The sequence below is a fragment of a genome, unplaced genomic scaffold (assembly GCF_019419815.1).
Source record: "Pyrus x bretschneideri cultivar Hongxiangsu unplaced genomic scaffold, Pyrus_bretschneideri_v1 Contig9, whole genome shotgun sequence".
Lineage (NCBI taxonomy): Eukaryota > Viridiplantae > Streptophyta > Magnoliopsida > Rosales > Rosaceae > Pyrus > Pyrus x bretschneideri.
In genome coordinates, this window is record NW_025999831.1 from 1,306,765 (window position 1) to 1,329,934 (window position 23,170).

At 39.7% G+C, this 23,170-nt stretch overlaps 7 protein-coding genes across 18 annotated transcripts; 4 read left to right on the forward strand and 3 right to left on the reverse strand.

Annotated features, from left to right (window-relative positions):
- The first annotated feature begins 438 nt into the window (after window positions 1-438).
- Window positions 439-1,462, forward strand: LOC103956481 (NDR1/HIN1-like protein 3). The gene has a single exon (XM_009368479.2). It carries the CDS (start codon window positions 610-612, stop codon window positions 1,177-1,179), a length of 570 nt encoding a protein of 189 aa, XP_009366754.1. The 5' UTR covers window positions 439-609; the 3' UTR covers window positions 1,180-1,462.
- Window positions 1,463-3,486: 2,024 nt separating this feature from the next.
- LOC125473587 (NDR1/HIN1-like protein 10) lies at window positions 3,487-4,160 on the forward strand (the record flags this gene model as incomplete). Its single annotated transcript, XM_048576649.1, has 1 exon — window positions 3,487-4,160. A coding segment is annotated over one exon (651 nt), but the record flags the coding sequence as incomplete, so codon positions are not given.
- A 98-nt stretch (window positions 4,161-4,258) lies between these two features.
- On the reverse strand, window positions 4,259-10,155 carry LOC103956412 (F-box/LRR-repeat protein At1g67190). Of its 11 annotated transcripts, none has more exons than XR_007255395.1 (4): window positions 9,748-10,155; window positions 7,923-9,359; window positions 7,428-7,543; window positions 4,259-4,663 (listed from the first exon to the last, which is right to left on the reverse strand). XR_007255395.1 is itself a non-coding variant. In XM_048576451.1 (3 exons), exons 2-3 carry the CDS (start codon window positions 9,150-9,152, stop codon window positions 7,535-7,537), a joined length of 1,239 nt encoding a protein of 412 aa, XP_048432408.1. In that variant the 5' UTR covers window positions 9,153-9,359; window positions 9,748-10,155; the 3' UTR covers window positions 7,208-7,534. The 11 variants fall into 11 exon arrangements, 2 of the variants coding, with proteins under 2 accessions (XP_048432408.1, XP_009366661.2); XR_007255394.1 differs by having other exon boundaries at window positions 7,833-9,359; window positions 9,748-10,147; XR_007255396.1 differs by lacking the exon at window positions 4,259-4,663 and adding an exon at window positions 7,208-7,330.
- On the forward strand, window positions 4,662-6,962 carry LOC103956482 (NDR1/HIN1-like protein 10). The gene has a single exon (XM_048576452.1). It carries the CDS (start codon window positions 4,892-4,894, stop codon window positions 5,594-5,596), a length of 705 nt encoding a protein of 234 aa, XP_048432409.1. The 5' UTR covers window positions 4,662-4,891; the 3' UTR covers window positions 5,597-6,962.
- A 446-nt stretch (window positions 10,156-10,601) lies between the features above and the next one.
- Window positions 10,602-12,701, reverse strand: LOC103956413 (iron-sulfur assembly protein IscA-like 1, mitochondrial). Its single transcript, XM_009368391.2, has 3 exons — window positions 12,497-12,701; window positions 12,280-12,397; window positions 10,602-10,997 (listed from the first exon to the last, which is right to left on the reverse strand). Exons 1-3 carry the CDS (start codon window positions 12,684-12,686, stop codon window positions 10,898-10,900), a joined length of 408 nt encoding a protein of 135 aa, XP_009366666.1. The 5' UTR covers window positions 12,687-12,701; the 3' UTR covers window positions 10,602-10,897.
- A 1,019-nt stretch (window positions 12,702-13,720) lies between these two features.
- LOC103956415 (cell division protein FtsZ homolog 2-1, chloroplastic) lies at window positions 13,721-17,715 on the forward strand. Of its 2 annotated transcripts, none has more exons than XM_009368394.3 (8): window positions 13,721-13,876; window positions 14,500-15,259; window positions 15,352-15,651; window positions 15,825-15,915; window positions 16,335-16,459; window positions 16,743-16,835; window positions 17,106-17,171; window positions 17,267-17,715. In XM_009368394.3, exons 2-8 carry the CDS (start codon window positions 14,612-14,614, stop codon window positions 17,384-17,386), a joined length of 1,443 nt encoding a protein of 480 aa, XP_009366669.1. In that variant the 5' UTR covers window positions 13,721-13,876; window positions 14,500-14,611; the 3' UTR covers window positions 17,387-17,715. The 2 variants fall into 2 exon arrangements, with proteins under 2 accessions (XP_009366669.1, XP_009366668.1); XM_009368393.3 differs by having other exon boundaries at window positions 13,734-13,977.
- A 627-nt stretch (window positions 17,716-18,342) lies between these two features.
- On the reverse strand, window positions 18,343-21,326 carry LOC103956483 (pentatricopeptide repeat-containing protein At4g02750-like). The gene is made up of 2 exons (XM_009368481.2): window positions 21,235-21,326; window positions 18,343-19,324 (listed from the first exon to the last, which is right to left on the reverse strand). Exons 1-2 carry the CDS (start codon window positions 21,324-21,326, stop codon window positions 18,343-18,345), a joined length of 1,074 nt encoding a protein of 357 aa, XP_009366756.2.
- Between the last annotated feature and the right edge of the window lie 1,844 nt (window positions 21,327-23,170).

Below are 23,170 nucleotides of genomic sequence, written 5' to 3' on the forward strand. Positions count from 1 at the left end.
GAGTATGAAGATATATGAATGCGTAATAAAGAATCTATCACATTCTAGTAATTGTTCGATAAAATGAGATATCCCTTGAAACTACTTGAAGATTCATCTCAGAAATGAAATACAAAGAATACAATACTCTAGCTAACTTGACTAAATCTAAGTCTTCATATAACATTTAATAATTAGTAATTGTTAAATTCGTGGCTTGAAATTTTTCATTTTTCATTTATTATTTTTGCAAAAATTTTAAACCACATTAATCAAAACTCAGTTGTGTGCGGCCGGCCTCAAAAGTTGGTGTTCTTAAATTTACGAACACTAGATTAACGCGGAGTTTTCGAAAATACAGACAAATATAATACATGTATTTACTAATTTTGCATATTATCCTTGCCTAATAAATAGCCATTATAAAGACACCACACCCGGCATTTGTACCCTCTTTTCCTCTGTGGCCAACGTGTGAATTCAACGAGAACTCAGAATCTCGCACTCTAGTTTCCAGCCCTCTTGAAGAACAAAATCTTTTGAGGGGGTTGGTGCTGGTGATGCAAATATAGAAAGAATCTTCCACTCTTTCTGTAATTAAGCAATACAAATAATATTCCTTCATCAACCATGGCTTGCAATTGGAAAAAATGTTGCTGCTTTTGTTGCATCCTCATGATAGTTTTCGTCCTTGCCCTCGGCGTCGCTGTTATCGTTGTTCGCGAGTACAGCCCTAAACGTGGGATCAAGTACGAGGTGACTGATGCGTCTCTGACCCAATTCAACTTGACGGGCGATAAAATCCTCAAATTCAACTTAGAGGTCACGATAAATGTCGAAAACCCTAACAAAAGGTCGGACTTCCACTACGAGAAATTCGAAGCCGTTGCTTCTTACAAGCACGACAGTTTAATGAGCGTTAGCATCGACCCCTTCGAGGTAGAGCACAAGGATAAGCATCCGGTGAGTGCATTGTTCAAGGGGGAGCAAAAGATGTCTCTTCCGAATGATGAGGTTTCAAAGATGAAGACTAGTACGGTTTATGATATCGTTTTGAAGTTGAAGGTCAAGCATTGGGCAAAGTATGCTACAATCAAGATTCATGAGAATATGAAGATGGCATGCAACTTGAAGGTCCCTTTGAATTCTAACGGAAAATCTGCTGTAAAATTTGAGGTTGCCAAGTGTGAGAAGGCTTAGATTTTTGTCTTGTAATGTACGTGCATGCATGGTTTGGAGGATTGTGTTTTAGTTTCTCAAATTAATAAGAAAAGGGTTTTTATTTCCCATACACTTCATTCTAGCTAGGAACAACTCTTTTGTGGATTCCATACAGCACGTCGATCGCCATGCAGTGTGGTGTAACACACACAATGATATGCCGATAGCTTTCTTACTTAGTAGCAATTTTTTTCACACAGCTATGTATGCCTTTTTGGTCTTATAATTTCGTTGATCAAGAATATTTATTCTTACACTAGATCTAGGTTCATGTTTGATTTTTCCTTCCTCGCTTTCAATCGTATAAAAAATGAAATTTAAGTTTCTAACTATTTTTAAAGAACTTGTTACGTATTTTTATTTATTTGTACTATATTATAATTATTATTTAAGAGAACAGTTTTACGGACCTTCAAAAACCACCCTTTCACCGTTTTGCGTGATTGTTTGATGAGTAACTAAAATACATTCTCAAAACTATGTATGGAAAACTACTTGATTCAGTAGTGACACAAACTTGTTGAAATTCCAATAACTTTAAGAATCAGTCAATATATATTAACATGCGTACATTCATACATGCATGTAAATTGTAATAGATGTAGGCCTGTAGCCTCCTTCAATACATATATATCTGTTTACCACAATCAGTGGTACAATATTTCAATTTGCTGAAATCTTGAATTCTTTTTGTTATGTGGGGATCGTAGAAATGGTGGAACATTTCAAAAGTCAGCGACTTGGAAGCTACATGAACTATAATTCCTTCAATAATCCTGCAAACTCACGTATATAGATCAATCACAAAACAGGCTTCCACGTTGACTTTGAGCTTATATATTAAAAAAACCATTGAATGTTTTGAGCTTCGGGATGCCCTATTTTCTGTATGATATCTGTTTATTTGTTTTTAATACAACGATAAATTTAGGATATTTGCTTATTTTAACTTCTAATAAACAACTAGATCAGTCTGATCGACATCGTCACCATTCTATTATATCTGAGTTTTTCTCAACCAATCGATTGTAGAATTCGTATAAGTAGATGGTTTTCATGGATGTATAATAGTACATTTATATACACATTCATGACTTGGCGTACAATTAACATCATTATCTTTTACAAGAAACCTAAGCTCACAGGACATACAACCAAACCTAGCCCAATATGTAGAAAAATCCTAACCGGATTCTCCTATTCTAACATCCCCCGCAAACTCGGCGACCTTACAAAAATAAGTTTGGAACGCAAGAGTATATAAAACGTTGCTTGGAGAGACCTTTTGTAAGAACATCAACTGCTAATCAATGGATGGAATAAAATGGACCTTAGGAGTGACATATAAGTTAAACATATTATGTGACAAAATGATAGTTTAACTCAATATGATTGGTCTGGGCATGAAAAACAAGGTTGGTTGCCATATAATTAAGTAGTGCTCAAATTACAGCGAAAGAGGAAAATCGGTGGTGGTGCTGGATGACGAACCTCATACAAGAGATAGGAAAGCAAAATGAAGTAAGCACATGCATGAGCTAGAGCACGGTACTCGAACTTCACACTAGAACGGGAGACAGTGGGCTGCTTAGTTGAGCTTCAAGAAATAAGATTAGATCCATGAAAAGACAAGTACCCGGAAGTGATACGGCGACTATTCGGACAGCCAACCTAGTTAGCATCGACTAACCATGAAGAGTGAGAGGCCCTGAAGAGCGTCGAAACACGATACCAAATTCCAGAAAGCCCTTGATGTTTCAAAGAATACGTTTGGCAGCAATAAAATGAGTGATTGTAGGCTTTGACATAAACTAAGCAATGTAATTGACTGCAAAGGCAATGTTGGGACGTGTCAATGTGAGGTGCTGTATTGGAGTGAACCAAGTAAATGTCAAAATTCAGATGGCTTAGAAAGTGGCGTCCCAAAAATTTTAGAACAAATCAAAATCAACTAATGCAATTTCATGGCAAAATAATATGCAGTCCAAATATTCCTCAACATTCCATGAATTACACCCAATTCAATAACTTTGGAACTTCCTCCGTAACAACCAACCAAACAGAAAAAACTTAGAATTTCCTTGTAATTTTTTGGCCTTTACATTGGACTTTCCGGCACATCAATTCTCTGCTAAACACCTAATCTTCATGTACGAACATAAATTCTATCAAATATCATATGCATATATTCCTCAGCATGCTAATAACTAGCAGTTCAACTTTTGTCATGAACACAAGCCAAAACCCTCCCATGCATTTTTTATACCTTTCCGTTAATCCGTTCAACTCCATTACACGATTCTTATCTTTCCATGTCTCGGCATTTGCCTATGCATCTGCTCCTTCTGCTTGTTCAACATCATCTTCCTGGGTTCCCTCTTCTCCCTCCTCATATTCTGGTTGATCTTCCTTCCCAAAGAGCCGAAATTCGTCGTCACTAATGCCACTCTCACCCAATTCGATTTCACCAACGCCACCAACGCTCTTCACTACAACCTCGCGCTCAACATCACCATCCGAAACCCCAACAGACGGGTTGGCTTTTACTACAACTGCATCGAAGCCATTGCTAACTATAGGTTGAAGAGGTTTGCTTTGGTGACATTGACTTCGACGCCAATTTACCAAGGCCACAAGAACACCACCGTCTTAAAACAAGTATTTCTTGAAGGGCAGGGGGAGGTGGTGTTTGGGCAAAATGACATCTCCAATTTTAACTCGGAGACTGCTGCCGGAGTATACAACATCGATATTCATCTTGCTGCAAAAGTAAGTGACAAGTTTGCCAAGTTGAAGACAAGCTATTACACGCCGTCACGGAAAATCAACTGCAAGCTGAAGGTTCCTTTGAATCTTAATGAAACCTCTGCTGGTGGTTTCAATATTACAAAGTGTGGGAATGTTAAAATCTTTTCATATCCTGATACTTCAGGCTAAGTGTTTTTTAGAATTGTGCTTAAATTATATGAAGCAATTCCACTTATCACAGTGCTCAGCACATTGTCAAACAATTTTCATACGTTTGGGTTGAATCCAATACCGAAAAATGTACACAACATTGACAGTACAAGTATTTAGTGATGGGATCGATGATCATTTAGAGTCTAGCTTTTTTACAATGCATCACGCATAAAATTTAACCTAAAAATGATTCAGGTTCAAACTTAAAGAAGACAGCATCTTGCGTTTCCAAGTAGCGTTACTATCACACACACTGAATAATTTCTCAACGTTATATTATTCCCAAGGACCAAAAAGTCATCACAACTAATTCTCAAATCGCTGTCACGTAAACCTTTTCCCTCAACTCAACCCTTCATTCACGTCTTTGATTCTGCAGTCTCTCATAACAACTAACTCTCAAGTCGTCACAACTACTTCTCAAATCGCAGTCTCCCGCAGCTTCCAACATAACTACCAGAAACTACTTCAAGCATCGAAAACCCTCTTCCTCCACGTGCTTCTGCATAGAAAAAATTTAGCTAATTATATCAGCAAAACAGAAGGTATTTCGATTCTTTAGGCGACTAGCGACACCCGGATTGAACAACCTCGGAAGTTCCTCCAGACCAGAAGGACTCTTTGGAAGTTCCTCTTGACATTTTTAACAAAGTAAATTGCTAGATATACATACCTTTCTGTCAATGGCTGGCAGCGGTCAATTAACTAGCTAGTAATTAAGATTTTTCATATGTACAAAGCCGAAATCCACCCTTTCGTGTTATATACAAGACGATACCTCATATGCAACTCCATCTCATACCATTTTTCTTGTTCTTTCTCTCGTGCAATGACTCCAAAGTGCGGCACACACTGCGTCTACTTCGTCGGGCAGGCCTTCCTTTGCCTGTGCCTAACCACATTCATATTCTGGTTGATCTTCCTTCCCAAAGAGCCTAAATTCACCGTCTCCGATGCCTCTCTAAGCCGATTCAACTTCACCAACACCGACAACACTCTCTACTACAATCTCGCACTCAACGTCACCATCCGAAACCCCAACAAAAGGGTTGGCATATACTACCGCCGCATCCAAGTCTTTGCCAACTACAGAAAAAAGAGGTTTGCTAATGTGACCTTGCCTTTGGAGCCATTTTACCAAGGCCGCAAGAACACGACCACTTTAAACCATGTACTCGTTGAAGGTCAGCAGTTGGTGGCATTTGGGGAACACGACCTTTCTCAGTTTAACTCGGAGACTGCTGCCGGTGTTTACAGTATTGATGTGGAGATTTATCTTCGGGTAAAAGCCAGGTACGGCAAGGTCAAGACATCAGATTACGGTTCTAGCAACATCGACTGCAAGCTGAAGGTTCCTGTGAGTTCTAACAACACATCCGTGAGTGGTTTCAATCCCACAAAGTGCAGGAATGTTCATGTCCTTCGCGAATCCTAGAGACAAGCCACGGATTTGCGATTTTTGATCCAAAAAATATGACCCTTTTTCAACAAACTCATCCCTGATGTATCAAATTGTCGTTGATAAATTCTTGTATGATTAATTGTGATAATTTTTTAACTCAGCAGCTTCCTCTAGAATTGCTTCTAAGTGCATTTTCATGAAGCACTTGATTTTTTAGAAACTTAAAAACAAATGTGCTTCTAACAAAAGCAACTCCAGCAAAAGTACTTCCGAGCATTACTTCCTAAATAAGCTCTCAAAAGGCCCGTGGCTACATTTATGCAATTTTTCAAACTACGGAAAGAGGCTTCAAACTTGATTGTAGAAGGGAAGAACACCGCTCTAACCGACTTGACTACACAGATTCGCAACAAATGGAAACAAGTTAAGGGGCTGGAAACTAGTTCCAATCAGTAACTTTGGAAATTCCCCCTAACCCAAAAAAGTTCCTTGGAAGTTCCACTATTTAATCATTTAAATTACACAAAGCCAAAAACTACCCTTTATTGTGCTGTATACTTTTCCATCTCTCACTGCACTTGCTTCTTTTTTCTCTCAGCCATGTATGGAGGAGGTTGTGCAACACCTTTCTCTGCCTAACCCATTATCTGCTACATCTTAACTTCCGATGAGCCCAAAGTCACCATCACCACCGCCTCTCTGACCCAATTCAGCTCCACCGACACCGACACCAGAAACATTACTCTCAACTACAACCTTGCACTCAAGTCATTGCTAACTATAGAAAAGAACAGGTTTGCTATAGTGAATTTAACTTTGGCACCATTTTACCAAGGCCACCAGAACACGAGCATTTTGTATGCAGTTCTTTAAGGGCAGCGGTTGGTGGTGTTTGAGGAAAGTGACTTTTCCCAGTTTAATTTGGAAACTCTACAGGCGTTTATAGTATCGGTGTGCAGCTTGCTCTTCGGGAAAGAGCTGGGTAAATGAATTCCAAGACAACCAGGTACCCATCTAGCAGAATAGACTGCAAGCTGCAGGTTCCTTTAAGTCCTAATGAAACATCCGCTTGTGCTTTTTCAAGGCCACAATGTGCAGGAATGTTCATATCTTAACAGATCCTGTAGACTACACAGAGCCCTGAGATGTACGGTACAGTGCAAAAAATCAAAATAACAGGACGCGTTTTAACGTAGTCGTACAGAGAAGTAAAAGAAACATGTAAAGATCTAAGTGCAGAGCGGAATATGTAATGGCGGTGAAGCCTCACTAGGGCTCTAAGTGCAGAGAGGAACACTCAGTTGCTGCAGGTGGGAGAAGCCGCCACAGGTTCTTTTAACCTAAATACTGATGGGCGGTCGACGAAAGTTGGGGCTACAGTTCGAAATGAATATAACATATTTGGCTACTGTACTATGGGGAGTTCAAGCAGTGCTTAATTTTTGTTGACGGTTAGCTATACTCTTGAGCAATAATGTGTGCGGTGAGAGGAGGTAAACTAGTCAAAGATGTCATGAGGTTGATCCTTGCTCAAGCTGATGTGAGGAATAAATTAAGGATGTAATTCCAACGTTTTATTTAAACAAATGGTTATTCTCATCTAGCAAGGAGTAGATGTACAAAATCAATCCACAAAGCATGAAAAATCTCTAATCTAATCTCGACTAAACAGGTAATGAAGTAAACTTTTCATACACGTTGATTACAACTCGACCCTACATTTGTGTTGGAGAACATAAAAATGCCTCAACATGTTGATGGTCATCCCTAGAATTTAAGCATACACTAATTCAGTCATCTTACAATCAGTTAAAACTTGAAATAATGCCATAATCCATTGAATTGTGGAAGTAGAGGAGCTCACCTGTTCAAGCAAGGGGGCGATAAATGATACCAAACCCATGCACCATATTCAGTCTGGTAGTCATATAGAAGTACCATAAGCGGCTTCAACCCAAAATTATCCCAAAATTAACCGCACTACAAAAACAAAGACATGGTGAAATACAATGGAATATTATCAAGGACAGTACCTAACAAATTGAAAACAAAGCGCATAAGCTAAAACGAAATAATCTTCAGTATATGAAAATTTTCCTTTGAATATTATGAATCAAACACAAGCCTGAAATAAACAGACAAAATTGATTTTCAAAACAATCTGTAAATTTACATTTGCTCAGCACGCATCATCTTGTATGGAAAATAAGGGGCTTCCCCTTTCATATTTTTATGAGGATGATAGGAATAATGAAGTTCTGCCATGTACCTTATTGTACAATCACGCTCAACAAATATTTCAACAGGCATCAATGCAGTCAGCACGACTTCTAGTCTTCTATTCATAATCGAATTGTACCTCTACATGCAGATATTTTCTCATCAGCCGGACAATGGAAGAGGTGAAGCTTGCTAAAACTCGGCACTCTTCATGGGATTTGGCTTCTGAAACTACCCCATAAATGACTAACTTCTTCAAATTAGGGCATCTTTCTAGAAATCCAGCTACCCAGTCTGAGAAGAGCTCACTGATTATAGTCCATCCAAGTTCTAACACAACCACGTTCTCCAAATGCGATGACCCCTGCAAGCCACAAACATCTTTTAAGTCATAACTTAATGATAAGTGGCTTAACTGAGGGAAGCAAGAAGAAACAGTCTCCAAATCCACAACCCCATCCTCATCATCAAATACAACACCCCAGAGCCGAAGCCTCTTTAAATTTGACGATTTTGAGATCATGTTATAGAACTTTGGCCACATGATAGTGAAGCTGCTAACATCCACAATCTGAAGATTCTCAGTGTTATCACCAATATCAAGATGGAGGACACTAACATCATCGATCTTCAAAACTCTCAGTGACCCCTCACCAATAAGCTCAAAAAGCTCGAGGGTACAATCTTTCAGGTGCAGATTCTCAATGCTATCAGCCTCTAGTATGAACTTATCCAAACTGACAGCTTCCACATAGATATCTTTTAGAGAAGGACTATTAAGTTCCATGGTTGCCTGTGCATCCGACATGGCAATATCAGGATTAACAAGAGCCAAATTCTGAAGTTTTGGGCATGCGGTAAGCAAAAGGCTCAAATCCCATGCTGAGATACTGACATAACTTAGCGAAAGTGACTTCAAGCATGGAAATTTCTCATAACTGGGTTCAACACCTGTTACAGAATTATAAGCCAATGCCAAGACTTCAAGCTTCTGCCGACTGCATTTCTCAATGATATTCACAATCGGAGTAGTCCTCACATTATAATGCAGTTGCTGCAAGGTGTCCCGGGTATACATGAGCCAAGCAATCACTGGGGCAGCTGAAAATTCATCAACATCATCCATTAAAATTGATAAACACTGCAATGATGTAGTTTGGAAAATTGTTTGAGTTATAAGAATTTCCAATCTACTTGTTGTCAGATCATGATAGACGGACCAATCATTGGAATTAAAAGAAAGAGTGTGGAGGTGATTGTGCCAAGCCTCTCTCCATTTCTTACAAGTCGCAGATGCAATCACCACATCTCGGGCAGCTTTAAGCCGGGATAGTATGTTGCCTATGACTTCAACTGGAAGGTGCTCCATATAGACAAAAAACTAACAAAAACCGAGGGAAGCTCTTGTTCTCAAAATTCAATGTACCCCATGAAGATTAAAAACTAACACCACACAATTAGCCATCCAGAAATGTCAAACCTTCCATCTGGGTTTTTCACAAAAGATAAGAAAAACCAAGAACCATCAATGCCAAACACCAATCTCCCATCTTTTCGAGATAATTCACGACGTCATCTATACATGTAAAAATTCAGATCAATATTTTGGACTTCCAATAATCAATCAGTAATTGTCACTACAATTAAGCACGGAAGGCGAAGATTAGCTACTAGAAACTGAAAAAATCGAGTATTTTGGGCATTACAGATAAGTCAACAATTCAAAAGTTGGCAGATTTTGAACTGGATCAATATCTATTCAATAACAAGAATCCAAACAAACTCAATAACATAAACCCAATTCAATCATTCAAACAAATTTCAACAGCTTAGCATCAACATACTAAATCGAGCAAAAACACATAGAACCCATAAACCTATAAAAATAAAATAAAACAAGAATTAACGTAACACAAAAAATAATCAAATGGATGAACACATTGAGAAAACCAGAGCAGGCTTACCTGTGGAAGCAAATCAAAACCCGAAAGTGCCAAGTGTCATTGGGATTATCATCCCAATCGTTGAATGCGGAATTCAATGGTTCTGGACAGACGAATGGAGAGACGAACCAACCAAAACCTGCTTGCTTGGTCTGAAAGACGAGACCTTTGGGGAAGAATAAGAGTCTGCGATGAGAACAGGGGAAGGAAGGTCTTCTCTACCACGTGTGGAAAAGTGGAGAGTAATTGCGCACGTAAGAAAATGGAAATTTGATTTCCAATTAGTTGGAATTTTTTTTGTTTCCCAATCCAATCCTCTTGCAAGATGAGGTGAATCTTATCTGGAGAAAATTTTTCAATGTGTTCAGAACACGGAGTCGTTCATCATATATCTTATATAATTGGAGGAAATTTTTTTTTTTTTTCATGTGTCTATTTAATTGTATAATAACATATGATTTACCGTCTCATGTTCCGAGCACACTCAAAAATCTCTCTCCTATCTGAGTCCCCATTACATGCATGCTAATTCCTACCTCAATTGGAAAAAATGTTGAGTTTCGACAAAGGTAGACTACTATAAGTGAGATTGTTTGAGAATCAGAAAAACGAAGTGGCTCAAAAAATCAATTGTAGCTCAAATGATTAAGAAAATTCACTTTCGTACTCGAGGTTTTGTGTTCAATTTTCCAGTACACGATATGGCTCATATCAATGAAAAACAAAATCCCTCAAGAGTGAAAACTATAACCCCATCTGAAAAACCGGAGTAAGATCCATAACTCATTTTATATAGTGATATATCTAAGATCCATAACTCATTTTATATAGTGATATATCTACACTAAGAGGTAAGAGATCAAACATGCCAGTCATGAAATTCGAATATGCAACCTCTCACTTATAAGTGAAAAATAACAATCTCGTCAACGCAATTTCCACAAGTCAGCAGCTTTTACATGTTGACATTACAAAAGTTCATATAATTTCAAGAAGCACAAAATTTTATAGATATACAATGTGTTCTCCCAAACAAAATTGGAATCATCTTTACAGAAGAATGCCAACTTCAGACCCGAGTTAGCACAGACTAAAATGGCTCACGCCGGCACCAACACAAATAATTAATCAGTGAAAGTCTTGGTTCGTCACTAGCTGGCCATACGATTCTTTAAACCTTCTTCGTAGCTCCGCTACTGCCTGTTGTCATGAACGATTCCCCGCAACCACACTGTCCTTTAGAGTTGGGATTGATAAATACAAACTCAGACCTGCCAAAGTAAATAAATTACGCGTGAGGAAAAGCAGGAAGGCAACGGTGACTGAAGGCATAAGCAAGAAAGTTGTGGAGCCAAGGGCATATCCTGATTGTATCAATGCACCACCAACAAATGAAAAGGAGACATCAGTACCCACGGCAGTTGAATTTAAAAACATTTTATCTGATCAACGAGTGACCTAAATACCATGCCATTCAGCTGCTTTTTTTGAAACAAAGGTGTCAAGATTCCCAATTTTAAGTACTTGTTCATGGAGTAACAAGGCAAGCAAATATACCCAAAAAAAATACGCAAGCAAAAGAAAATTAGCAGACCATCTTTCTTCATGGTTTGGTTTCTGCTCAGGTAAAAATGGATACACATGTACCATAATCTCTCCTAACACGCGCATGGAAGCCACCCTTTTAACATGCACATTCCCATTGAATGCGCACAACACGTGCATGCAACAGTAAACAGAGGTTGAAGTACTAATGGCAGCAGTGGAGGTGATGAACCCTAAAATCATGGTCCTCTGTCGGTCTTAATGAAATGTTCATGCGATAGTTGTGAGGACAGGAATGGAAGGCTGACCATCAGCGAAGGTGACATTATGGGCAATTTAATATCTAGTTAAGGAGGGTGGAGACCTAAAGCTGATGTTGATAATATCAGTGCTAAGCAGTCTAGGTATTGTACAAGGCAGCAGAGGCTTCGTTGGGACGATGTTAGAGTTGATAAAATGGCAATATACCCACCCCCCACAAAATAGTCAGTTTCAGCACATCAGCTTACTGAATGTCATACGGTTGCAAGAGCTCATTTGAGATTGCTTCTCATAAGTTACAGCACCGAAAGTGCTTCCACAACCAAAAAAACGCTTTTAAGTTTTTCTGCCAACCTAATTAAAAGCATTTTTGGTTGCCAGAAAGCAGTTTTGGCTCTTTCCAGAAGCAATCCAAAACAGGCCCCAAGACTCTTGGTTCATCTCAAGGTGAAAACTCATATATTGTCCGGAATTCAACCCGAAATTCGAAGACCTATTATCCTTAAGATACACAAGTTTAGCATCCTAACATCAAATTGACACTGGAAATAAATACAAAAAAGCCTATTCCACTTCTAACACAGCAAAAGTTCATTTTCTCTACCAAACAAAAACCAAAAATTTACACACCCCCAATTCAAATCAAAACCAAACAATTCTCAGAATCCAAACATGCTAATAATTTTCCCACAAATCCACCCAAAAAAGAGAAAAAATTGGGGAAAAAAAGAGGAAGAGAAGATTTACCTGAGTTTATCATTTATAAAATCCATCTTCGTTCCTATGACGTGCATCAGAGCCTTCGGATCGATCAAAACCTTCACACCTTTATCCTCCACCAATTCGTCAAACTTACCCTTATCATCTACAAATGTGCAAATTAATTTACAAAATTCACAATTCAACTCAGCAAAATTCAAGAAAAAGAAGAAACTTGACGATCAGAATCGAAACGGCGTCGCACCTGCGTAATTGAGAGTGTAGGACAAACCGTTGCAGCCGCGAGCCTTGACGCCGAGTTTAAGATATGGCCGCCGGCGCTGCTCTAGGAGCTGCCTTATCCGATTCGACGCCGCGTCCGTCAAGCTCACGGCCTGTCGCCTCGCCGCCGGTCCGATCCTCTCGGCTGCCGCTGCCAGAATTTGAGAAGCCATCGGTCGGATTTTTTATGTCTTCTCTTCTTCCCAGATTTTTCCCTCTTGGGATCTAAAGGCAAAACCGTGGGAAACTCGCGCCGGGTAGTTCCGTCATTTCGTGCCGCTCTACGTTGCGTTTTGAACAAGTTTCTGGAAGTTTCCGTGGACGGCAGAAACAACATTGCGTGTCGCAATAGATTCGCTTGTGATATAATTACCTCCCTGTCCCTGAAATGTTTATATGTGGGTTTTCTTGGCTTTCAAAATTTTAATTGTGCATTCTAAATTTTTATTTTTGAAAAAAAAAAGGGTGTAAAATTATATTTTTTGAGTGTCAAAGATATTTTTTTTTTTAAGCGAGATTATTCTTTTTTTCGTTGAGAGGAAGTGAGAATCGAAATTATTATTGACGCGTTTAGTGACCACTAACAATAATAGTCGGTATTTAATTGTAGTTCTTTTAGGCCTTTTACAGCGGTTTGTGCGGTCTGTATATGTATTAGTATGTTCAGGCACTTTTATTTTGATTCTTATAAATATGAATTTCATTCTATTCATAAGAATTAAATTCAAAATTTTCGATTTACTGTAAAAAGCTTTATGTGACATCATGCGGTGACTTCTGTGTCGAACCTAACAGTAATAGTGATCAGTGTCAATCAAACTATGTCAAATAAGAGGATTTTACGTTGTCAATTATTTCTCATGTAACATTTCACTGACAAGCACATCAACAGGTATGCCATTGAAATACCGATAATCAAATACAAATTATATGTTCATAATCGAAACGTATCAATGTTGAGTGGTCAGACATGTCTGGTGATCAAACGTGCTCTTCTCATTTCCGATGCTCACTTAGACTCTACAATTGGGCCCAACTAATGAACACAAGAATTTGAAGAAATAAGAAACACAGCCCAACAGTTAAACCCTTGTCACTGAAATAGTGTTTTGCCAGACTTTGTGCTGTTTTCACAAGAGCCCACACCAGCATGCCTTTCACCTGAAAATCCAAACCACCAAATCGCATTTACTTCCCCTTTCAACCAGATTTCTCAATATTCTTAGTTGGTTTGTTGCTTCCTTTTCCACTTCCTACGCTTCTCTATCTTCGTCGATCAACTCGCAATCATCAGTCCAAATCTGGCTCTTTGGGCTCTACGCCCCCAAATGCTCCCAGGAGTTCTCTGTTTTCTGCTTCCTAGGTCTCTTCGGATTTAACTTTCTCTGAAACCCCAGCTGCCCATTTCTCTGTTTCCTTCTTGTTTTCTGGAATTTGGGTCTCCGTGTGTTCTGCATTTCTCTGGTTTGTTCATTTCTTACTGTTTTCTGCTTGCTTGATGCTGTTTAACTTCATGGTTGCATTGAATTTTACATAATTGTTGTCTTTTGGGGTTTTACATTTCTCTGGTTTGCTTCTTTCTCATTGTTTTCTGCTTGCTTGATTGCTGTTAACTTCATAGTTCTATTGAATTTCGCCTAATTGTTGTTGGGTTTCGCTTTTCCAGTTGTAATTTTTGTCTGGTGACCGTAATGTGCCATATGAAGTTTATGGGGTCTTACATTTCTCTGGTTTGTTTTTCTAGTTGTTTTCTGCTTTCTTGCTGTTAACTCCATAGTTACTTTGAGTTGCAAAGTTGCTGTGGGTTTTGCTTTTCGGGTTGTAATTATCTGGGATTGTAATGCGTGCTATGAAGTTTATGGGGTCTGTGTTTGATTTGGGTTTAGTTGACTAGTGACGTTTTACCATTTGCTGGCCTTTTAGTGTTTGTAATTAATCTGCTACGTATTGTGGTTTCTTACAATTATCTGGTTTTTTTGTAAACAGGTGTTGGGAGAGAGATTTGTGGTGGAACTGAAATTTTAAGTCATTTGGGTTTCTAAATTTGTTGGCATTCATCAGCTTACCTGTCTCTGAGATTTAAAGTCTCAGCTTTTACATGATGGCGACTTATGCATCGAATTATGTTACCCTTTCTGATACTAGAAACCCGGTGGGGGTACTAACAAGACTTGGGGGTCACTTTGGAACGGAGAATCACTTGGGAAGAGTTAGCAGCTTAAAAGTGCCTGAGGAGTACGGTTTTATGGGTGTAAACCTTAAGTCAAGTTTGCTTCATGTTAAGTGCTCAATCAACTCTAAGAGTGTCGGTTCATATCAGAATAATAGAGACCCTTTTCTGAATCTACACCCTGAAGTTTCATTGCTTAGAGAGGGAAACAATACATTGAGCAACCCTAGAAAAGATATTTCAGGTGAAGGTGTCACTGAGAGTTTAAGTGACAAATCTTCCCCTAGTAATGGTGAAGCAAAAATCAAAGTTATTGGTGTTGGCGGTGGAGGGTCAAATGCAGTTAATCGCATGATAGAGAGTGCAATGAAGGGTGTGGAGTTCTGGATTCTTAACACTGATATTCAAGCCATGAAAATGTCTCCTGTCTTTCCCGAGAACCGTTTACAAATTGGTCAAGAACTTACCAGGGGTCTTGGAGCTGGTGGAAACCCAGATATTGGTATGAACGCTGCAAAAGAAAGCAAAGAATCAATAGAAGAAGCACTGTATGGATCAGACATGGTCTTCGTTACGGTAGGTTCAAATGCTATTCCTCTGTCGTGACTTCCCAACATTTGTCTAATTTATGCATTTCTGCACTTGACATTAAATATCTTCATATGCAGGCGGGAATGGGTGGAGGAACTGGAACTGGTGGAGCTCCTATAGTTGCAGGCGTTGCAAAGTCAATGGGTATATTGACAGTTGGTGTCGTGACAACCCCTTTCTCTTTTGAGGGACGAAAAAGGGCAGTGCAAGCCCAGGAAGGAATCGCAGCTCTGAGAGAAAACGTTGACACACTGATAGTCATTCCAAATGACAAGTTATTGACTGCAGTTTCCCAATCTACCCCAGTAACGGAGGCATTTAATCTGGCCGATGATATTCTACGACAAGGTGTTCGTGGCATCTCAGATATAATCACGGTATGGTGATCTTTAAAGATGTTGTATATTGAAGTGTAATCTTAACTTCTGACTGTTAAGACCATTCATCTAGTCTATCAAGGGTTTTGATTATTTATTTGTGGATCATTGCATTTCCCTTTTTTGGGCAATAGTTTGTTACTATAATTGATGGTTTGTCATCTTGATTGCAGATACCAGGACTGGTAAATGTGGATTTTGCAGACGTACGGGCTATAATGGCCAATGCAGGTTCTTCGTTGATGGGGATAGGAACTGCAACTGGTAATACTTTAGCTACATACTGCTAGGATGTTTGGAGTGCTTATATCAAATTATTGGCTTCACTTTTAATATCAGACTTGATTATTTTGGTTATTGCCTTCCTGAATGACACCATTGTGGCTAACTTTCTTGTGAAGTTAATACAGAATAAATGGCATCTAGAACTTCTCAGTTTTTTTTGTTAGAGCATGAGAAGGAAAGGTCAGAAAGGAGACATAATCTCAAGTTTGTTAGAATTTCAAATAGGTCTTTCGGTCTAAGATTCGAATTATTGATGACCCCAAAACTTCTTTCTTCCTTAATTATGTTAGGATACATCGTTGTCAAGCCTATTCGTTTCAGTATTGATGAACCCAAAACTTCTTTTTCTTAGTTTTGTGCTATGATTTTTTTCTGAGCTTTGTATTTTCTTGGAGCAGGGAAGACGAGGGCAAGAGACGCTGCATTAAATGCCATCCAATCACCTTTACTAGATATTGGTATCGAGAGGGCGACTGGAATTGTTTGGAACATAACTGGGGGAACGGATTTGACCCTTTATGAGGTACTTCATCTTCTCTCTCACTCTTACTCTGCTTTTTGGTTCTATCTATGGAGTCATGGGCTGAAATTGTTTGTTTTCTGTATAAGATCCTTTCCATCTATCTTTGTAAAAGAAAATCCGTTCCACGTTGAAGTCTGGTCTTCCATGTTTCTGTGAGATAAAGCTGTCTTTCAAAATTATTCTTACAGTTTCACCATTGCATCCATTTCGCAGTTGATAACTTGATATGGTGTTGTATTTCTCTTCTCTTACTCTCTAATTTCAAATGGGGAAATTCTCATAGGTAAATGCTGCAGCTGAGGTTATATATGATCTTGTCGATCCTACAGCAAATTTAATATTTGGAGCAGTGACAGATCCATCTCTCAGTGGCCAAGTAAGTATTTGTTCTCTCTTTCTCTGAAGAGAACATGGTACCAAAAGAAAATCGCATATGCCATCTTCCAAAAGCTTCCTGATTTCTGTTGAACATAGTAAAATTTGCTGTTCCAATCGTTATGGCATGATCACAGAGGATTGCATATCTGCATCTAAAAGCGTATCATTGGTAACAAATTGGTAAACAAATATACATGCTCGGTTAATGTTCCACCTGTGGTTTGTGGTTTGAATACATCTTAAAATTCCATGTTGTTTGTCTTCACAGGTCAGTATAACTCTTATTGCTACTGGATTCAAACGCCAAGAAGAAAATGAAGGCAGGACACTCCAGGTATTCCTTAACACATGCCCCACCACGCTCACGCGCACACATGCACTAACTCTCACCCTCTCTTAAACAATTTTGTAAACTCTACCAAAATGCAGGCACAAGGAGATGTCACCCTTGGAATCAATCGACGGCCATCCTCTTTCATGGAAGGTAGTGCAGTTGAGATTCCTGATTTCTTGAAGAAAAAAGGGGGCTCCCGTTATCCAAGAGCTTGATCTCATGCCTCATGCCTCCAGACCTCTTCACCTCAGCATCCATCCGAGGGATTTAAATACGCCTCTGTAGATACTAGACGATAGATCCTCGAAATGCCATTTGTTAGCGGTTTCTAGCCTTGATATTATATGAGTGCATCCTCATCCGAGTGTATGTTTCCCATTTTCGAGTCATTTAGATCTTGTTTTTCACCGAAGATTTGAATAAACGCCATTGGCATGTACAGCGTTTTCACTCTTGAAGGTGAGATAGAACTTATGAAGAAATCATGAATGGCTTCTTTCAGAGAAAATTCTATCAGAAGCAACAGTCATTGAAATTTTGTCAATGAGTTATCACATTGCAGGAGCAATTTAAAGGGAGATAATTTCCGCACACTTCTTTTTATTCTTCGCTTCAAACCAAATAGCAGAAATGAACAAAAGTATGTAGGCGGAGAAAAGTCTGCACGAAAATAACTCACTCAATTTGTTGGGTGTCAAAAGCATAATTAGACGTTAGACACCCACAATTTGTTCCAATCTTAGTGAAAGGGTTGGTTGTGTTCCAAGTTCAAGGTGAAGGTCAAAGGGTTGTCTTCTTACATGCTCTTGTCTGAAAATCCCGTTCTTCCTTCTTGATGAGTAAAGGCCCGTTTGGCAATGGTGCTTTTGTAGAGAACACTTATGGTCCTAAGCACTTTTGTAGGAAGCACTTTTGTCAGCAGCAAATTTCTATTGGAACTGAGAAAGTGTTTTTCATGCTTCACATGGTCGCTTCAAGTGCTTTTTATATTCCATATGCACTAAGTTTTTCTACCAAACATTGTCACCAATGCTTTTGATTCTTTGAAAGCGATTTTGGCCTTCCTAAATTCCTTGCCAAACGGGTCCCAAGTCATCTATAGCATTTCTTCCATAGAAGCTCTGGCTTCTGGTCAATAAATCCCTCAACTAATGATTCAGCTTTCAAAACACTACCAGTAATCTCCACACAAACACAGCCCGTCTTTGAAATGGTGAAACCGATTATTATACCTAACGATGATCTTTCTCCCTGCCACCTTGGAGAAGTACCTGATTGCAGAATGGCAGTCCAGGCACACCCTTATGTTTTTCTTCACGATGATCAGCTTCCCAGCAGGCATACTTATTAGCGCAAATGCAATCGATATCCTCTCGCTGTGATGATGAACCTTTTCCTTCTCATTATCATCCATATCATGTGGAATGGAATCTGTTTGTGGAACATATCCAGCTTTCTTTATCTGATCAAGGAGAGTATCAAGCTTATCGTAAATTTCTTTCTTAAGAGGATGACACAAATCTTTGGCTCCAAAAGTATGTGCTTTGTTTCCGGCATCAACCCAACTATACCCCGGCACTTTCTTCATGGTGCCATCTCTCATCATCTTCCTCTCACTCTTCACATCTTCCCATTGCTGCTCCTTGGCATATATATTCGAAAGCAGAACATGTCCTCCGATGTTCTCAGGTTCAAGCTGCATCAGTTTTTCTGCTGCCAGTTTGCCCCTCTTCTTATCACCATGAATCCTGCAAGCCCCGAGAAAAGAACACCACCCGAAAGCATTTGGTGGGATTGGCATGCTGTTTATGAATTCTTCTGCCTCTGTAAGCCTTCCAGCCCGGCCAAGCAAATCAATAACGCAAGAGTAATGTTCATCTCTAGGAACTATTCCATATGTTTTCTCCATAGAATGAAAGTAATTTAAGCCATGAAGAGCAAGCACAACTAACAATGAATTCCATGCAACTTCATTCGGGTTTTCTATCTCGTGAAACACTTGGGTTGAATCATCAAGCAGCCCGCACTTTCCATACATATCAACAAAAACAGAGAAAACAAAAGGGTCTCTATCCAAATTAACTTTAACCGCCTGAGCGTGAAGCTGGATGCCTTGAACAAGTGCAGCTTGGTTGGCACAAGCCTTGATCAAGCTAGAAAAAGTAATTCGGCCGGGAAACACCTCAAATCGCTCTTGAATTACTGGAAACTCTTGAATTGGGTGTTCTTGATTCGGCTCCAAAACTGTTCCGACGCCCCAACCAATGTTTGGGCTTTATTCCTAACATTGAGGGAAGACTATTGGTGGTGGTGACGGATGGAGTTAGCTTTAGATTTTGGTGAATCAAAGCCAAACCTGTCTAACCCCCTGTATGGTTTCTCTTGAAATCCACCCAATTTCATCAATTTTTCAAGTTAACATGGGAAAGAGAACGATTAGGTTCAAAGTAAGGATCATTTTGGCACCGGTCCCATCGTCAGCGGTGGCCAAAATTAGGAGATATAGTCGTGTCAGGTTGGCAGGTCGAAGAGGGATCCGGTTCCCTCTTTTTCGTCTCCCTCATTTCCCCTCATTTCCTCTCATTTCCTCTCTTCCTGATTGGTCGGTCCCATTCCTCCTTTCTCTCTTTTCTCTTCTCTCATTCTCATCCTAGTCGTCCATCTCTCTCTCTTCTTTCCTTTTTCTTTTATCCCAACCACACACATGGCACATCACATGGCTCCAGAAAATCTGGAGCCTTCTAAAGAAGGTTAAAATTACAAAAATATCCCTGACTTTCAATGTTAATAACTTATTCGTTATAACTCTGTTTCACGAAGGTTTGTGCCTACGCGTTCGTGAGATCGAGCTCTATTTAAATATATAAATTGTGACCTAGAAGGGTCTGCGGATTTTAGATAATTAATTTCCAAACTTCAAACTTCGTAACTAGTTTAATTTAAAACTCAATTCAAATAAATTAATATAAATTCTCGAAAAATAATATAAAATCTCAATAATACTAGTACGTAAACTATAATAATTGCCGGTAACAAAATTTTAAAATTCCTCAATTAAATTTTCATAACCATAAATCGATTTATTTTCGATTTTCTCCACATATTCATAATTGTGAATATTCTATTCCATATATTTAAATTTTCAGGGTATTACAGCGGATGTCTACAAAGAACTGCCCAACAAGACGATTCGAATAAATGGCATTTTGGCCGAATCTAAGCACTTGGGGGTCACCAACAACTCCAAGAAGAGGAAAATCCAGCAGGCTCTATTAGTCTCACAAATCTAGGCAGCCAACACCCAACCTGGATCCATTTTTGGTTTCACCGAGCAGGATGCCAAAGGCGTAGATTTCCTACATGACGACGCACTAATAGTATATGTCCAACTGGCTCATGCCATAGTCAACAGAATGATGGTGGACAATGGAAGTGGAGTTAAGCTACTTCAGCTCTCAGTAATTCAGAAGATGGGCATGGAAAGCACAATCATAAGTCGAGTGGAGGTACTCATCTGATTCAACAAACACACCCCAACTACCATCGGCCACATCACACTTGACATGAAAACACTGCCAGTTGTCTCAAAGTAGACGTTCACAATAGTAAGCGACCCGTTTCCCTACAATGGGATTCTATGGAGACCTTGGCTAATAAAGCTGGATGCCGTCACTTCCGTCAATTATCAAAAAATCTAATTCCGTATCCCAGGAGGAGGAATCGAAGAAATCAAGTTTGACTAGGCCGCATCTCGATGATGTACTGTGTAAGTACTGAAGGAATAAAATAAAATAAAGACATTTACCCCCGTAGGCAATCGAGGTCCAAGGGGATGACGAAACTACCAAATAGTAATTACAACAAGCGAATCAAGAAAATGGTGTCCAAAACAATGTGCCAGCAGATAAGACAGGATGGAAACCCGAAGAAGACGTCGGGCACATCATTCTTGATCCCCAGCAGCCGGAGAAGAAGGTTAGAATTGGCTCACGTTTAAGCTCGAAGGAAAATGAGGAACTCACAGCTTTCCTTAGGGAAAATCACAACGTCTTTGCGTGGTCACCTTCCAATATGCCCAACATCGACCCCAAGATAGCTTGCCACAAGCTGCACGTCGACCCCACTGCCAAACCGGTAATTCAAAAGAGAAGACATTTCGCATCCGAGCGAGTAGCCATCATCGAAGCGAAAATTGACAAGCTACTAGAAGTCGGATTTATAGAAGAGGTAGCGCACTCAGCATAGCTTGCCAAAGTCGTACTAATGAAGAAGAAAGATAAGGGCAAGTGGAGGGTTTGCGTAGACTACACCGACCTTAACAAAGCATGCTCAAAGGATCTTTATCCACTTCCCCGAATCGATCTATTAGTAGATTCAACTTCTGGGAATTAGCTGCTCAGTTTCTTAGACACATACTCCAACTACAACCAAATAGTCATGTACGAGCCCGACAAGGAGAAAACCGAGTTCGTGATCAAGCAAGGCACCTACTGCTACAAGGTTATGCCCTTTAGCCTCAAGAACGCTGAAGCCACTTACCAAAGATTGGTAAACATGATGTTTAAGAAACAAATTGGAGTAATCATGGAGGTCTACGTCAACGATATTATCATAAAAGGCGAGCAGAAGTCAGACCACCTTGGCAAATTGGCGGAAACTTTCAACATCCTTAGAAAGTGCAAGATGAAGCTCAATCTCGCCAAATGCACATTTGGAGTATCTTCAAGCAGATTCTTAGGGTACCTAGTAAGCCAAGCAAATCCAAGCGATCCTAGAGATGAAACCTCCAACTACCTTGAAGAAGATTCAAAGCTTGACAGGACAAGCAGCCGCCCTTAACTGCTTTCTCTCGCGGTTCACCGATCGATGCAAACCCTTTTTCAAGGCCATCAAGAGGGCACAATGAGACAAATGGGATGAAGAGTGCGAAAAAGCTTTCCAAAACTGAAAAAGTATGTTACATCACATCCCTTACTATCCAAGCCATCCCTTACTATCCAAGCCAAAAGCAGCGGAGGATTTATACATCTACTTAACAGTCTTAGAAGTAGCAGTGAGCTTTGCCCTCATACGAGAAGAGCTGGGGGCCCAACTGCAGGTATTATACACTTTTAAAGCTCTTCTCAATTCGGAAACTAGATATCCAAAGATCGATAAATTAATTTTGGCGCTAGTTATTGCGACTTGAAAGCTCAAACAATACTTTCAAGCTCATACAATCGTCGTCATAACTTAATATCATCTACGATCAATCCTACATTGTCTAGACGTTTCTCAACAAGTGATGAAATGGACGGTGGAACTTGGCCAATACGATTTAGTTTTCCGACCTTGCACTACAATAAATGCCCAAGCTTTGGCAAACTTTATAGCAGAATTCACGCCTAGACTAGGCGACGCAACAGAGCTACCCGACGACGTCCCGGAGGTAGCCAAGCACACCCTAACCGCTTCTGCTCCACCTAATAGAGACTTCTGGCATTTGCATGTCGATGGCACATCGAACTACAAAGGTTCAAAAGCAAGCATGGTCTTTGTCACCCCAGACGATTCGATGCTCGAGCAGGCGATCACTCTAGGCTATAAAGCATCTAACAATGAAGCAGAGTATGAGGCCCTACTAACAGGCCTCCGAATGGCAAAACTTGGCTGTGAAAAAGCTCACAATTTATTCCGATTCCCAACTAATCACCAGTCATACTACTAGGGCGTAAATGGAAAAACATCTAAAGATGGCGCAATACCTAGAGAAGGTACAAAATAAACTTGAGGCGTTTCAAACTTATAACGACACTCAAGTTCCGCAGGTTGACAATGCCCATACGGATGCGCTAGCTGACCTAGCCTCCTTCTCGACCATCAACTCAAATGCTTTATTAGATAAGCCAAGCATAGAGGCAGAGCCAGCAACCGAGGTGTCACAGGTTAGTATAACTCCAAACTGGCAAAGTTCCATTATAGACTACCTGGTTAATGGCACACTCCCCACGAAAAAATTG

Bases quoted from the DNA above. Each gene is read 5' to 3' on its own strand.
- LOC103956483 (XM_009368481.2), bottom strand. From the start codon at position 21,326: ATGTCTTCTCTTTTGAATTACCGGTTTGGCAGTGGGGTCGACGTGCAG. The intron at 19,325-21,234 runs GTGACCACGCAA...TACTTTTTCTAG, and splicing joins GATGTTGGGCATATTGGAAG to CTTGATCAAGGCTTGTGCCA.
- LOC103956481 (XM_009368479.2), top strand. From the start codon at position 610: ATGGCTTGCAATTGGAAAAAATGTTGCTGCTTTTGTTGCATCCTCATG.
- LOC103956415 (XM_009368394.3), top strand. From the start codon at position 14,612: ATGATGGCGACTTATGCATCGAATTATGTTACCCTTTCTGATACTAGA. The intron at 15,260-15,351 runs GTAGGTTCAAAT...CTTCATATGCAG, and splicing joins CAGACATGGTCTTCGTTACG to GCGGGAATGGGTGGAGGAAC. The intron at 16,836-17,105 runs GTAAGTATTTGT...TTGTCTTCACAG, and splicing joins ATCCATCTCTCAGTGGCCAA to GTCAGTATAACTCTTATTGC.
- LOC103956412 (XM_009368386.3), bottom strand. From the start codon at position 9,152: ATGGAGCACCTTCCAGTTGAAGTCATAGGCAACATACTATCCCGGCTT.
- LOC103956413 (XM_009368391.2), bottom strand. From the start codon at position 12,686: ATGGCTTCTCAAATTCTGGCAGCGGCAGCCGAGAGGATCGGACCGGCG. The intron at 12,398-12,496 runs GTGCGACGCCGT...GCACATTTGTAG, and splicing joins CTACACTCTCAATTACGCAG to ATGATAAGGGTAAGTTTGAC. The intron at 10,998-12,279 runs GTAAATCTTCTC...TTACTTTGGCAG, and splicing joins TTTATAAATGATAAACTCAG to GTCTGAGTTTGTATTTATCA.
- LOC103956482 (XM_048576452.1), top strand. From the start codon at position 4,892: ATGTACAAAGCCGAAATCCACCCTTTCGTGTTATATACAAGACGATAC.